The 13,723-nt window shown below is 42.9% G+C and overlaps 2 protein-coding genes and 1 long non-coding RNA gene across 11 annotated transcripts in view; 1 reads left to right on the top strand and 2 right to left on the bottom strand.

Moving 5' to 3' along the window:
- The window catches only part of EIF2AK4 (eukaryotic translation initiation factor 2 alpha kinase 4), a 39,271-nt gene extending 37,118 nt beyond the window's left edge, over nucleotides 1-2,153 (bottom strand). For 4 of the 9 annotated variants that reach the window (XM_080619322.1, XM_080619320.1, XM_080619321.1 and 1 more), the window contains exon 1: nucleotides 1,388-2,149. In XM_080619322.1, the coding sequence (XP_080475448.1) occupies nucleotides 1,388-1,927 (540 nt within the window). In that variant the 5' untranslated portion in view covers nucleotides 1,928-2,149. Of the gene's footprint in view, nucleotides 1-1,387 lie in introns of all 9 variants that reach the window. The other 5 variants (XR_013957017.1, XR_013957018.1, XM_080619323.1 and 2 more) reach the window with 4 other exon arrangements.
- Nucleotides 2,154-3,993: 1,840 nt separating this feature from the next.
- Nucleotides 3,994-5,471, bottom strand: LOC308221440. The gene is made up of 2 exons (XR_013956888.1): nucleotides 5,236-5,471; nucleotides 3,994-4,127 (listed from the first exon to the last, which is right to left on the bottom strand). It is a non-coding gene; the product is annotated as an uncharacterized lncRNA (long non-coding RNA).
- A 237-nt stretch (nucleotides 5,472-5,708) lies between these two features.
- Nucleotides 5,709-13,723, top strand: part of GPR176 (G protein-coupled receptor 176) — a 44,494-nt gene continuing 36,479 nt past the window's right edge. Inside the window, exon 1 of the mRNA XM_080619796.1 lies at nucleotides 5,709-6,647. Coding sequence (XP_080475922.1) covers nucleotides 6,419-6,647 — 229 coding nt within the window. The 5' untranslated portion in view covers nucleotides 5,709-6,418. The remainder of the gene's footprint in view (nucleotides 6,648-13,723) is intronic.

Consider the following 13,723-nt stretch of genomic DNA (forward strand, 5'->3'; position numbering starts at 1 on the left):
TTAATTAAAGCATTCATTATAAGAACAACATTGTTTCTTCTGTGTTTGTTTTGCAAACACCAGTTGGTATTTTATTTTCTCACATGGCAATAGACTGTAACATCACATATATATACACCTGGTGTGGCCAAACAAATGCAGAGTAATATTTTGTATTTATATTTATGGGTTTGGAATGAAACAATGAAACAAAATTTTAGCAAGCCCTGCCCCCCCTCCCATGCTGTTCAATTGCCTACTCAAAATCAGAATAAAGTAATACATGCCCACGTAAACATTCTAAACGTTTTATTTTGTATTAAATACTTCAAAAACCAAAACAACCCAGACCTTACAAACATGACAAACAGGCAGGGAAGTAAGACCACATGTAATAACAAATACTGAAACAGGTTAAAAGACGGTCACTATACTCTCTATTTTCCCTTTGCATTTCCATCAGGGAAAAGAACAGGTTAAGAGAACATCAGGTATGAATTTAATAGGGAGTGAGGTCTGCAACACTTCTGAAAACCCAGTGTATTACTGTGTTAGTATCAAACTCCGGGGGGGGGAGGGGGGTATAGGTTTTGCAAGAATTCAAAGTTCAGGTTTATGGCAGAAAAAAAAAGACAGCAGGGGCTGTTTTGTAGAAACTGAAAACAAAAGAATGTAAATAGAAAGGTCAGCAGCAATGAACTTGGGGAACTGAAAAGAATGATCAGTACCTCCAGGTACAGGAAAACAGTGCCACAGATGCAGCTGGAAAAAAAATATCAATTAGACATTGTGGACAGAGAAGAGATATGTGAAAGAATAGTGAGTAGTAGACCTGAGCATTAGTTAGTTGTAATAAAACAAATAAACAAAGCCCAAAACAACAAACATAAATATATGAAAGCTCTCATTAAAACAGCCACAGTTTGAGTAAACCATAGCATATAATAAATATGTGAAGATCAGCAACATGTATGCAGATGAGGTTAACTAATTAAGCAGCTATGCAGTTAGTCGGTTAAAGGCTGAATTAAGTGGCAATGTTTAAAGATTAATCTCACTTAAAACGCGAGTTACATGCACAACGCTAATTATAGTGCGAAGGCACCAATCTGGAGGATTAACTGCAAAGGCAGTCTGTTACAGGGCTGTCTGCTGAAGCGGGGAAGGGACAGGGACAGGCAAAGAAAGGAAAGATGCGCCAGGCAAGAAACAACGAGGATCGGGCACCAGCGGGAGCGCCGCCGCCGTCCCCAACCCGCAGGGAGAGAGGGCCCACTCTGCTTGCCGTGCCGCTGGAGGCCGGAGCCCTGGCGCTCTAACGATTAATGGGCACAAGAAGCGCTAAGGGAGAACAGCGGCAAGGGCGCCGAGCTCCGAATGGCCTGGCGAGGGGAACCCCGCTCGCTACCTTCCAGGCCTGGCTCTGCCGCAGATCCTGAAAGTCCTGCCCGTAGATGGACTCCAACACCTGCAGCTCGTTCTCCTGCCGCAGTTGGTAGCTCTCCGGCGGCTCCGCGGCTACCTGCACAGGCAGCGGCTGGGCGCCGCTCGCCCGGGCCATGTCAGCTCCCCGGGCGTGACTGGGAGGCATCCATCGTACACAGCCCCACAGCACTGCCTCCGTCGAAGCGGAACCAGCCCAGCGTAGGCCCCCCTTCGGTCGCGCCCCGGCTCCGCCTCCGCGGCGGCGTGGGAAGGAGGAGGAGCTGGGGGTGGCTGGGGCCTGGTGGTGCATCCGGGGGCGGTGACTGCGGGAAAGGCCAGGATCAGTTCCGCAGGCTTCAGAGGAGTTGTGTGCCGCCGTGTGGTGGGGTGGTGGCTGCCTCGGCCGTGTTCCGTTAGCCCCGGACGGTGCAGGGCTGTATACAAGACCACTCTCGACGGCTTTCCTGGGGCTCTGCCACCCGCTAAGGGACCCCGGCATGTTGCGTAACTCGTGTCTGCTCATGGTCCCATCTGCTTCCCCTCAAAAGCACCATCTTAGCTGCGTAGGCCCAGAGCAGCGGTGCCTCAGAATCGTAAAATTATTTTGAGTTGGAAGAGGATTATCAAATAAGGATTATGGAGTCCAATTCCCTGCTCTGCACAGAACTATCTAAAACTAAACCATGTAACTAAAAGCATTGTCTAGACACTCCTTGAGTGACAGGCTTGCAGCTGTGACCACTTCCCCGGGAGAGTCTGGGGACCACTCTCTTGGTGAAGACCCTTCTCATAATGTCCAGTCTGAACTTCTCCAAGATATGCCTCAAGATATATCTTCAAATACAGAGATAGGCACCAAATATGAGTGTGGATTTTTTTTAAATACATCTTGAGAAATATTTACAAGGGAAAGAACCACAAAATTAGGAATGGATTTCATATAGAGCTGGGGCAGGATACAAATTCATGTGGAAACTACAACATGTTTTCACTCATGATTAATTTAACAACTACTGGGAGGTAGAGCGTGAGCAGCCTTAGCCTTTTCCTGGTTGAACTGCAAACACGAAGCTAGGTAAGCAGATGTGTTTTTCTTCAGCCACTGCCATGTGGCAACTACTGAACAGAAGGATTGCCACAAGATGTAGTCTGTAGTTTTGGGATCTTAATGAAAAACCTCTAAGTAAATTCATACAAACAAGCTTATTGATTAGGTGTGTAATCCCCAGGCAAACACAAATGCTCCAGTAATCTGTAGTTTGCTACCGTGCACACATACACAGTACTTCCATTTGTTAGGAAATGAAACTAGTGTGGTCCACTGGAACTGAATGAACTGAACTGTGTGTTTTCCTTCTGCCTTACCAGGATTCCCACTAATAGTTATATTATCTTTCTTCTAAAGATCAAATAGTTATATTATCTTTCTTCTAAAGATCAAATTCCCTCATCTGAACTGAAAACAAGTAATGTATGTTTCAGAGCCATACTTGCAGTATTTTAGATCTCTGTTTCAGTATAATAGATTCAATTTTTCTTTACTTTTGTAATTGCATGAAAAAAAATCTTCTGAGGCTTCTCTTTAATTACAAGGTTTCTCCCAATGGAGTTCTAGTGATCTTTACTCCCTGACCTTGGAGTACAGGCTCCTTGTTTTAAATAGCCCACTTAAAGAGGGACTTACTCTAATGAGTAGTTTCTATAGTCCTCAGTTTCTCCTTCTGAAATTGACATCTTGTTAATGCATACTTTCGTTTATCTTTCCATTTCACTTAAACTAAATTCGTATGGTCCCCAGCTGGGTTCATAACTAATATAATAACTGGTAGTTTCATAATGTCATTAGCATCTAACAAAAAACGAATCTTGAACTGTATCACTGTTCTGATGCTGTTCTCTGTTCCTCACCATGTCTGGGAATGCCTGGAATGTGCCTTTAGTAACGTTTTTCTGTTTCTTTTTTTTTTTTTTTTTTTTTTTTTGTGGGAAATGGCATGAACAGATCTCTGTAGTATTTATCTAACCACAACAGAGATCTCCTTCTGCACAGTCACAGGTGACCTGGGGCACTGTAATTGTCCACTGAAGTTTCTTGCATCTTCTCAGAAGTAACTGCTGTATTTGACCCACGGGTGCAGTTGGGTGTTTCTCATCCATCAATTTGTTTAGGTGTTCTCTCTGTAGTAAAGACTAGAAATAAAAATTTCTGGGCCACAGATTCATGTTGTCTCCTACCAAAAGACATAGCAAGAATGGCCAATTTGAAGATATGATGCAGTAAATTATTAAGAAACTTCGTAAATTTAACAGAAATTACAGGTTTACACTTTCCAAGCACGCTGTGTGAGGCACACAGCCCAGCATATGGCAAACTTCCCCGTGTTAGTTTGCATAACAATGGGTGGGTCAGGTAACATTATGCATTGTTAAAGCTCCTCCACTGTTCCTGTTCTTCGTGACTTGGCAAAATTTTAACCAGTTGGGATAGAATGTTCTAGACCAGATGTCTACCCCAGGCTATTTTTTTTCTCTTAATTTCTTCTACAGTGATTCATTGTTTCCAAGAAGAAAGCCAGAGAGACAAGTAACTTCATAATTAAAAAAATCACAATCATTTATTTTAAAAAGTCTTGTGCCCCAGCACAAGTGTGAAAATTTGGTGGGTGATGGGGAAGAGACACCTTTTTCAGGACTGTGGCTTTGCTAGCTAGCCTTGAGAAAACCTGCACAAAGTAAACAAAAATATATTATTTATGGGGGAAAAAAAAAAATCAAATACTCTGCACAGATCTATTGGTGTACATTGAACATCACTGAAGAGCCTGCCTGCCCCAAACACGTGCATCTGGACAGAAGCTTCCCTTCCAAAATTTAAAACTTCCATGTATCACATTAAAATTTAATTCTAGCCACTAAAATTTAATGATGCGAGATGTTATAGTGTGTTTTCACTTCCCCCTGTGCACAGTGAGGGGAGGTTAGTCTCCCCTGGTGAGCTGCAGGAGAGTGGGGAAGGGTCCCAGAGGGAGTAACTGAAGGAAGGGGCTGCCCTGTAAAGAAAAGCATCTCGCAGGTAGCTGGGAGGTGGAGAGGAGGTCAGAGTGGCCAAAACGGCCACAGGAATGCTGAGGGACTGAAAGGATGAAGCCAGTTTGGGAGGCCTAGAAGACAAAGATGAGAGGAAAGCAGGGTGGTAGCTGCTGGCTTTTGCCTAGGTAAGGTGGGGAAAAAAATGGGACTGGCTGGACAAAGTGAATGGCTTGTGAGCAGGAGTGAGTCAGGCTGTGAATATGGAAGAGATATGAATTACCAGAAAAGAGCCTGGCGCAATGAGCTGGACACTTACACTCCCAGAGAGGAGGCTGCAAGTGTAGAGGCTGTAGGGCCTGTAGTGTAATAGGGTGGTGGCAGCCTCCATTTCTCTGTGGTCAGCACATGTCTCTGAACCCATGGCAGAGCACTTGGCTCTTTCCTGTATCATCCAAGTCCACATCACAGGAGACAGCACACAGATCACAGAAGTACATTTTATCAGTGTGCGGTCTTTGAAAGCCTTGGTGGACAGGGGTTATACTGGTGGGCAGTCGCTCTTCCAAGGGGCACATCCACATTGCCAGCCAATGGCTGAAAGACCTTTTGCTGCTTCTTAACTAACCATCCACCTAAAATCTTCAAATATGTACTCACTATATGGATACAGGTATACTTCTTGCACAATTAAAACCCAAACTTACTATAAGGAGCTTACCCGATAAAATATGTATTTAAAAATATTTTAACAACACGTATAAGTCTGCACTACCTTTTGAAATTCTTTCCTGAGGTACGTACCTGTTGTATAACACCACCGGACTCCGGACGGTGACCTACCCATCGAAGAGGAGGAGCTCCGGCCGAAGCACCGCCCTGCCTAGCTCTGCGTGCGCCACTGCTACCTCAGGCGCAGCCCACCAAAATGTCGGGCGCGCTGGCTGCCGCGGCCACGTGATGGCGGCACCCCCACCCCTTGGGAGCGTGGCGGAGGTAAGAGCTCGGCGATCCGCCCCGGCTGCTTGGCTCCTCCCGGCCAGGCCACCGCCTCCCGCGGGCGGTGGGGATTGGCGGCTGTGTGTAGTGTGGAGCGGTGGGGTCGTGCAGTAGAGTGGCTGGGGCGGGATCTTGGCGCATGTACAGATAGGGGTGTTACCGCCGGCCGTGCTTGCTGTGGGGCGCGCTCAGAGTGGGTCGCGCAGCATCGGACGGAGGCTTTTCGGTTTGTTGGAGGCTCGAGTGTCCCCCGCCTTGGGGTTCAAAACCAAATTAATTTAATCCGAGAAATAGCTGGAGTGCCGTGGAAGTCATTGAACAATCACTGGCTTCCCTGGGCTCCGTATAAAGGTCTTCTTGGTGTCCAGTGTCGCGCAGAGCGAGGAGGAACGCGGGACGGAGTCGTGTGTCACCACGTGAGGAGTGGGTAGGAGAGAAGAGAGCGCTAGGAAATGTGCCACGGGGCAAAAGGTGTCCTTCCTCCCTCAGGGCTGTGAGAAAAGCTAACGCCAGGGCAGAGAGCGGAGGGGGGACAGCGCTTGTGGTCCATCAACTTTTCCTGACTGATTTCAATGTATAGGAGGAAGTCCATGTGCCTGCGAGTGTGTACGCTGTGGTGCGAGACGACCTTCTGGCGGAGTGAGCTGCAGTGTGGACTGTGATTTTCTCATGCACTTTTATTGCAGTAAACCATGCTGAGGAAACGCTGTAGCATTGTGAAGCAAGAAATATGGGACAGCTAATCGCAAGGAGGAGCCTGCTCTTTCTGTTTCCCTTTACCGGTTATCGTAGTTTACAAGATGAAAACGTGAAAAGCCAACCTTGCATTCTGGCACACAGAAATACGGTGAAGATGCCTCCAAGTGTTAGAGACAGGGCTTTGTCGTCAGAAGTGCCTTTTTGCTTGTGGGCTGCAGTCAGTCACTGAAGGCAAGGGCTCAGTAACCTGTGGGTATTAGGTGTCAGCAAGGAAGGCAGGAACTTCGCCATGGGGTACAACAAAAGCTGGATCTCGAGGAATGAAAGCGAGCATCCTCCGTACCAGGCTGTCACCAGAGCCCTGGAGATGAGGAACGCCTCGGCTGGGCAGATGGTGTGGCAGGGTGGGAACAGCAGCCAGGCTGGGGCTGCGGAGAGCGAGGAGCACGGCGAGGAGCAGACCTACAGACATTTCACTACCACAGTGCAAATCGTCATCTTCGTAGGCTCTTTGCTGGGTGAGTGAGTGTTGCTGGAGTTTTTTGTTGATGTGGTTTGTTTATCCTTATGGCCAGGGACTGCAGACGAAATGGTAACCAGCGTAAGTTGCTGCTGTAGTGACTCTTTTTTTCTGCATTTTAGGTCCTCAGGTGTATGATTTCATGTTCCTTTGGGGGTTTTTTTATGTGTAAAAGCTATTACTATAAAATTCTATTAATCACAACTGAGAACTGGTACAATATATGTCTGTATTACTTTGTAAACTTTTCTATCACAATTTAAATGGACAGAAATTAAATGCATTGATTACACCTTTAGTTTCAACTGTAGTAGGATCTGTTCTCTAAAGAGATAGGGTGTGGAGTGTTTTAAACAAGTTTTACTCAATTTCTGTTTCACAATGCAGAAATTCTGTGTTTGTATCCTGAAAATTTTAAATTAATCCTTTGGAAGTACTTTATGCTGTAAAAATGTATAACCATGTGCAATCTTGCCTATTTGTTATCCTTTAAAGTAGGAATCATACGCTTTAGATATGTGGTAGTAAACTAGTTATATATTGCCAAATAATTTTACAGATGTGTGTATATTTGCTTTCTAGATGCTTATAGCGTGTTGTTTTATCAGGGATACATGTGCATTTCTTAGAAAAGGCAAAATAAGCCCTTTGGTGAGTCAAGTTAGCACTGTTCAGGAGATCAGCAAGCTGGGTTTCAGTAAAATGCTGCTACTATCTAAATCATTTAAAGCTGGTTACTGGAAATTATGAGGCTTTCCACACAAGGCTTGACAAAGAGTCTCCAGCTCTCTTAGGAGAGTTCAGTAGGAGTTTGCTGATGGTCACTGGCTGTTATCATCAAAGATTTGGTTTTGTTTTTTCAGATCTTGAGTAATTCTAAAATCCATTTCTGTGGTCATGGTAATTAATTGTAACAGCAATTTCTTCTTGGCAATATTTAACATCACGAGTAATTCCTAGTAAGTTGGTAAGCATAGTCTTGGAACAGCATTGGACACAGTCAGCGATATGCTTACTGCTTGTTACTGTAAATCACAGACTTTTGGCCTCAATTCCTCTGCCCAGTGTGGGTAATCCTCTTGGCTCTTGCTTTTTTTTTGTATTAAGAACGTAGATGGTGTGGGGAAAGAGCTCTCTTTGAGTGTGCTTGGTACTGCCTGGCACAAAATGACAGCCAGCAGATAGCGTCCTAAAAAATAACAAGATTAGATGAGAAAAGGCAGAATTCATTCATATTCTTCATTCTCTGGGGTTTGAACCGTAAACATATATCTGGCTCATGTGTCCAGACTTGCTTTCATGAGCATGTATCTTCCAGTTTTATTTGGAGAAGAAAACAGACACTGTCATGTAATCATACCTTCAGCAGCTAGGACTTCTTGAAAGTCAACCAACCAATCAACAAATACCATAGCTATAAATTTTACAAGATGACTGTAAGTCATGGTTTGGCAGTCCTGCAGTTTGCTTTCAAGAGGTGGACTCTCTGAAAAGATGGGGACCTAAGGGGTTTATGTGCAGGTTGGATGGCTGGGAGACTGATGAAGCTTCCAGGTCAGTAGCTTCTCCAGGCCTATGAAAGAACAAAACAGGAGAGGAAGTGATGTATTTTTAAAATACAGAAATGCAGTGGTCCAGTGGCAAATGTTAGCAGCAAGCCTTGTGAGTTTACAGTGATAAAAAACAGTTTTAATTTTTTTTTTTCAAACTGCCTTGTTTTCCAGTCTCCCTGCTGTCCTGAAACACTATTTTGACAATATTTATGAGACATGCTATTGTAACACCTTAAAACTTAAGGATCTTTAAACATAACTTCCCATATCATCCCTATTCCACCTTTACTGAGTGAAAACAAAGCCACAATGAAGCTAAAGCCTTGATCTCCAGGTCTCAGGGTTTCTGTGCCTGCATGCTCAACCCTCATATGTGGCAAGAGTTTTGCTTGTGCATGTGCTGCATGCTGACTCCTGCATCAGCAAGGGAGAACAACTTGACATTTACCTGATGCTTATGGTTGTACAAGCCATTATTTAAGTTTTCATTTGTTCTCTGCCATGATCCTTAGAGCGTGGGTGATGTCCAGCTCTTTTCTCCCTCATCTGAGCCCCTCAGCTGAGCTGCAGAATAGTCCAGTGAGTCTCAAGTGTGCCTTTGCAGAGTTGAAACCCTTCAAGGGGAATTAGGACTAGCCTTCCTCCTAAAGAATGAGGTGGATTTGAATCCTTTCTGGTTTGGGTGATTGTACAACTTATATATTCCCACAATGTCAGTGTGTGCCCAAGCCACTTTGCTATTGGATAGAACAGCCCTACGCTTTTAAAAGGAAGAAATAATTTGTACTTCTAGCTTGAAAGGGAACAAACATAGTCTTAGTCTTGATAATGGACACTGAGGTCTGACATAAGCAGCAGTTTACAGCACAAAGAGGTCCAGGTCCTACAAGAGGGAAGAATCACAGTTGGTGTTGTGAATTTAATTTTGGTTCCTGCTGTGCAGAAGGATGTGATAGTGATGGTTGTGAGAGAGTTGTACATTATGCTGTGTTTGTTTACTTTGCAATACATCAAAAGTACATCCTAATTATTTTAGGTAGCAATAATAATGATACTAGATTCTAGAATTTCTGTGTATCTATAAAAGGGATTACGTAGTTGTCACAAGCTTGCCAAAGCTTGAACCTGAATGTGACATGTATATCAGAGGATCTAACTGGTAGAACCAACCAGAAGTACAAAGAAGAGGCTAGCTAACTGGCAGATTGTTTTATTTTTGGGGTTTTTTTTCTTTGTTTGGTTGGTTTTTTTGTTTGTTGGGGTTTTTTTGGGTTTTTTTTTTGTCCTAATTTGCTGAGAGCTTTCATTGTTAAAAATTTCTGATTTTGTAAAGAACCAGATTATTTCATGTTTGGAATAGACACAACATAATTATTAGTCTAAAAATGACTTATAATTTTGGGCAGTTAGAGATGAGAGTTCTTCAGGTAACTTGGTCATGATTTACTGAGTTTATGAAGCTATAATATGCTTAAATGCTACGGTTTTAAGTAGCTGTTCATGTGACTTTGAGTCTGCAGAAACTTCCTACTGTTGCTCTTCCACTGTTTGTGTGGAAGTGCTCACTTAGCAGACTAGCTATGATTTTAATATTCAGGGACTGAGGAATAAGAAGGAGTAAATCTGCATCTCTGTGCTTTGAACCCACTGTGTACTCCTTTGGTTGTAGCCTACCACGAGGTTTCTACAAAAGGCAGGAGGCACTGGAGGGAGGAATTTAGTCAATTTAGTAACCCTGATCAGCAGCTTGGTTTGCCTCTATGAAGGAAAGATTTAACAGTATCTTCAAGACTTGAAAGCCATTTCTGTCTGTGATGCTTAGCTGAGTGCATGAAATGGGGAATACAGCTGAGGAGCTTTAAATGCTCTGCACATGTTGGTGGACCTTACCAAATGCACAAGGTGAGGTACCAAGTATGTATGAAACTAGAAGACCTTGTTAACACTGTCTTCCTGTGCATTTTTTCTGGCTCTCCTCCGCATTCCACCAGGGGACTGGGGAGTGAGCGAGTGGCTGTGTGATATTTACTTGCCAGCTGGAGTTAAACCGTGACACTAGTAATGGCAGTTCTCATAGTAATGACATTTCCTAGCCTGTAAGCTGTTAACTCAGGGCTAGAATCAAACAGTGAAAATGCTTGTTGCTGTTGTTTCTCGTTCCACTGTTTGAACTGTTCCTGGGAAAGTGGAACATGTTACAGAAAAAAATACAAGTGTGCTGAGCTTCAGCAGAAGAACAAGAAAAAGACCTATGCCTCTCATTACCACTTCAAATTTTCTGATCCACATATGTGCTTCATAATCCTTGAAATGAAGAGAGCAGGTGCCTCAAGAACTCTGAAATGGCAAGTGCATGTGTAGAGATGTGTTTCTGGAGTGGGATCAGGTGAGCTGCACTCATTAGTCTGCTTAGGCCATAGCTGTGCAGGTATAATGTGATTACAACTGTTGCTTCTAAGAAAAATTACTACAGGAGAATAGGAAACAAAGTAATTATGCTGCTTCTCTTATGAATAACTGTATTTTGCATCTCAATTGCGCCTAATTGGCTTAGCAAAAGGAAAGCTATTGTGCTGAATTTCTGTGTGTAAGGCAGCAACTTTCATTACCTTAAATATGAGGGAAAGCGAAAGACACTGACAGGAAGAACTAGCTGATTTTACTGGCCACTGGAATGATGTAGACAGGAGCAGTGTGATATGAGAAGCAATACATGCTGTCAGTGCTGACTTCCTTTGGTTGATTTAATCCTGACTGGTAAAAGGCATCAAGAGATTCGAGCTTGTCATGTCCTGACTTGTTTTGAAAGGATGTATAATTCATCAGTGGAAGAATAAAAATGGGAGAGGTTGCTTTGAGATTGATTACTTCATTTCCACTAGTCCTGCACAGATCCATCTGCTCTGCAGTTCTGTGTATATTCTGCCTGACTCAGGTTAGATCATTTTTCACTGCCTTGTAGGAACTGTTTTGTTTTGCCTGACTTGTGTTTCAGGCTAGTTCCCTCCACCTGCCATCAAATGGATGTGGCTAAGATGATGAAGTCAGGGTTACTTGTGGAATTGAATGATGATTTGCAGTCACACTGGCTAGGGTCCTTAGGTGGCAAATTCAAATGGCATATATCAAAGGGATAGTATTGTTCATGTGGAGTTAATAAAAGGAAGGGTAAAATAAAATTGAGATTTAGAACTTCAGCCTTGTCAAACTACTGAAGTTTTGAAGATGGAGACCCTATTCTTCATCCTCATGTGTTTGTTTGGTTTTGTGGGTTTTTTTTGGCATATTACCCTGTTTGTCTTTCTTTGGGTTCTTTCAGGATCCGTTCTCTTCAGAAGGTTGTTGTGCCACCTATTGTCATAGTAGTAGTGCCATCAGTGATACAAATTAATGACAAAAGCACAGTTTTTCATGCAGTTTCTAAAGTTGCTCCTCTTTGAGCAGGAGTAAAGTTCTGCTTGTTTTTTTTTTTTTCTTATTTAAATGAAAAAAGAGATTTGATGAGTTTTGCGTGTTGTGTAGGGACTTATTTGGAAGAGGACTGACAAGTACCGTTGGAATGGTAGAAAAGGAAAATTTGTAGTGTTCCCATGTGCATGGGTAGTTGGTTCTTCTTGCTGGAAAAGAGTTAAGCTTTAGCTTTTATATGATTTATCATGATCATAATGGTCAGCATGTCCCAGAGCAATGCAGGCCACTGATGGTTGTTCTCAAAGGGGGCAAGTATAGAAACTGGAAAGTTCAAGAGCCCTTCAAAGGGAGACCAGTTTCTTGTTGCCTGCTACTGTGATGAAGAGAAAGTCATGATGTGACTGAGCTCAATGGGCCATGAAGGTGAGACTGTGCTGGCTTCTCCTGTAGTGACTGACAGACAGGGAGCTACATCTGGCTGTGCAGATGTATTTGCATTGGCTTTACAGATAAGAGGACCCTAAGGTAAAGAAACTTCCACTATTTGAGAAGCATGCTGTGCAGCAATTCCATTATATTACCTTAGGGAAATGTTTCCTGGTTTTTGTTTTCCGTTCTTCCCCTTCTGAGACCTGTGTAAACTGCATGCATTCTGGATTTTGTCTAATTTGATCTTTCATCATAAAGACCATATGTGAGATGGAGGTCATGCAGCGATCCCACTCTTCCATTTTTTGGGGCACATGTCAGGCTGTTTAGGCTTCTGATACACAAAGCATACTGTGAGGATTAACTACAGCATGAGCATGTTAGGACTGCATCTAGCACTGCAATACGTTTCAGTGATGCACAGCAGAGCAGCCAAGGCTGCAAAGGGGGATCACCAATGTTGTTGGTGTTGCTCATCACACACCCATATCAGAATAAATAGTGGCTTCAGATCTTTGAGCTTGAGGTCAAAGGGGTAGAGAAACATTAATAGATTGTTTTTAATTGGATTTAAGAATTTAAATTTCTAACCTGATATTTGTAGCATTTTTTAATTCAGATAATTTCTTCCTTCCACCCCCTCCTTCAGCATGGAAAAAAGAAAAAAGCCCAGCAAAAAGCTCCAGTATATTCTTGGCTGCTATTCAAAAATGAATAAACAGTTTATGAAAATAGAGTATTTGAATATGGTAACTGGGAAAAATACTAGCTATTTGGCTCAGAAAAATATGGAGTTACTGCTTTTACTCTTGTGGCTGTCACAAGTTTGACAAACTTAGCTGATGAATGGCTAATCAAGGATGCCTTTTTTAAAAGAAGCTTGGAATTACAGAGTTCCTTTTTAAAGTGAGTAAATTATTAACAGCTTCCTTTTTATTGAAGAAGATTCTTGAGATCAGATTTTCAGAATATAGGGATACACCAATATTGCTCTACAGGGGATATTTTTCTCTTGCCATTAGAGATAATCAATCTTCAGAGACTAAATATTAATTTAGCAGAGCAACCAAACCTTTGGCAGAAGGAAGAGGGAGCATTTGGAGTTTTGGCAGAGAGAGGTCGCTGGAGGTGGCTGCAGCTGCTTTCAGTTGAGTGTAGGCAGTGGGGGGGGATCTTGGAAATGAAGAGGATCTCCAAAGAGCGCTTGTAGTCACTATGTGCAGGCAGCTTAGCTTGAAAGGGAGATAAAACTGATGCGTGAAATCCAGTGTACAATAACATGTTCTATTCTTCTCAGGAGAAGGGAAATGAAGACCAGGAATAGCAGTTTTGAGGGAGATCAGGGTATAGGTTCTGTCCCACTTAACATGGATTTTTCACTTATTTGCATACAGATATACATACCTTTAACTGCCTTTAAACGGGGAAGTTATGAGTCATGCTTTTATTGGCTGTAGTATGGGCGTAGCTGAATGTTCGTGTCATGTTAGGTTTATGTGAGATTATATCCCACTGTCATGGTTTGTAGTTTCTATTCTATTCATAATTCCCAGGTCTGAGAGTCTGCATGTGCTCCTGAGGTTATTGAGTCTGTTCACAATTTTCATGTTAGCCATGTAGAGAAAATGGCATGAATTTTTTCTTTAAAGAAAAAAATCATTCTTTTCAGACATTTAGGAAA

This window comes from Psittacula echo (genome assembly GCF_963264785.1).
Source record: "Psittacula echo genome assembly, chromosome: 5".
NCBI classification, from domain to species: Eukaryota; Metazoa; Chordata; class Aves; order Psittaciformes; family Psittacidae; genus Psittacula; species Psittacula echo.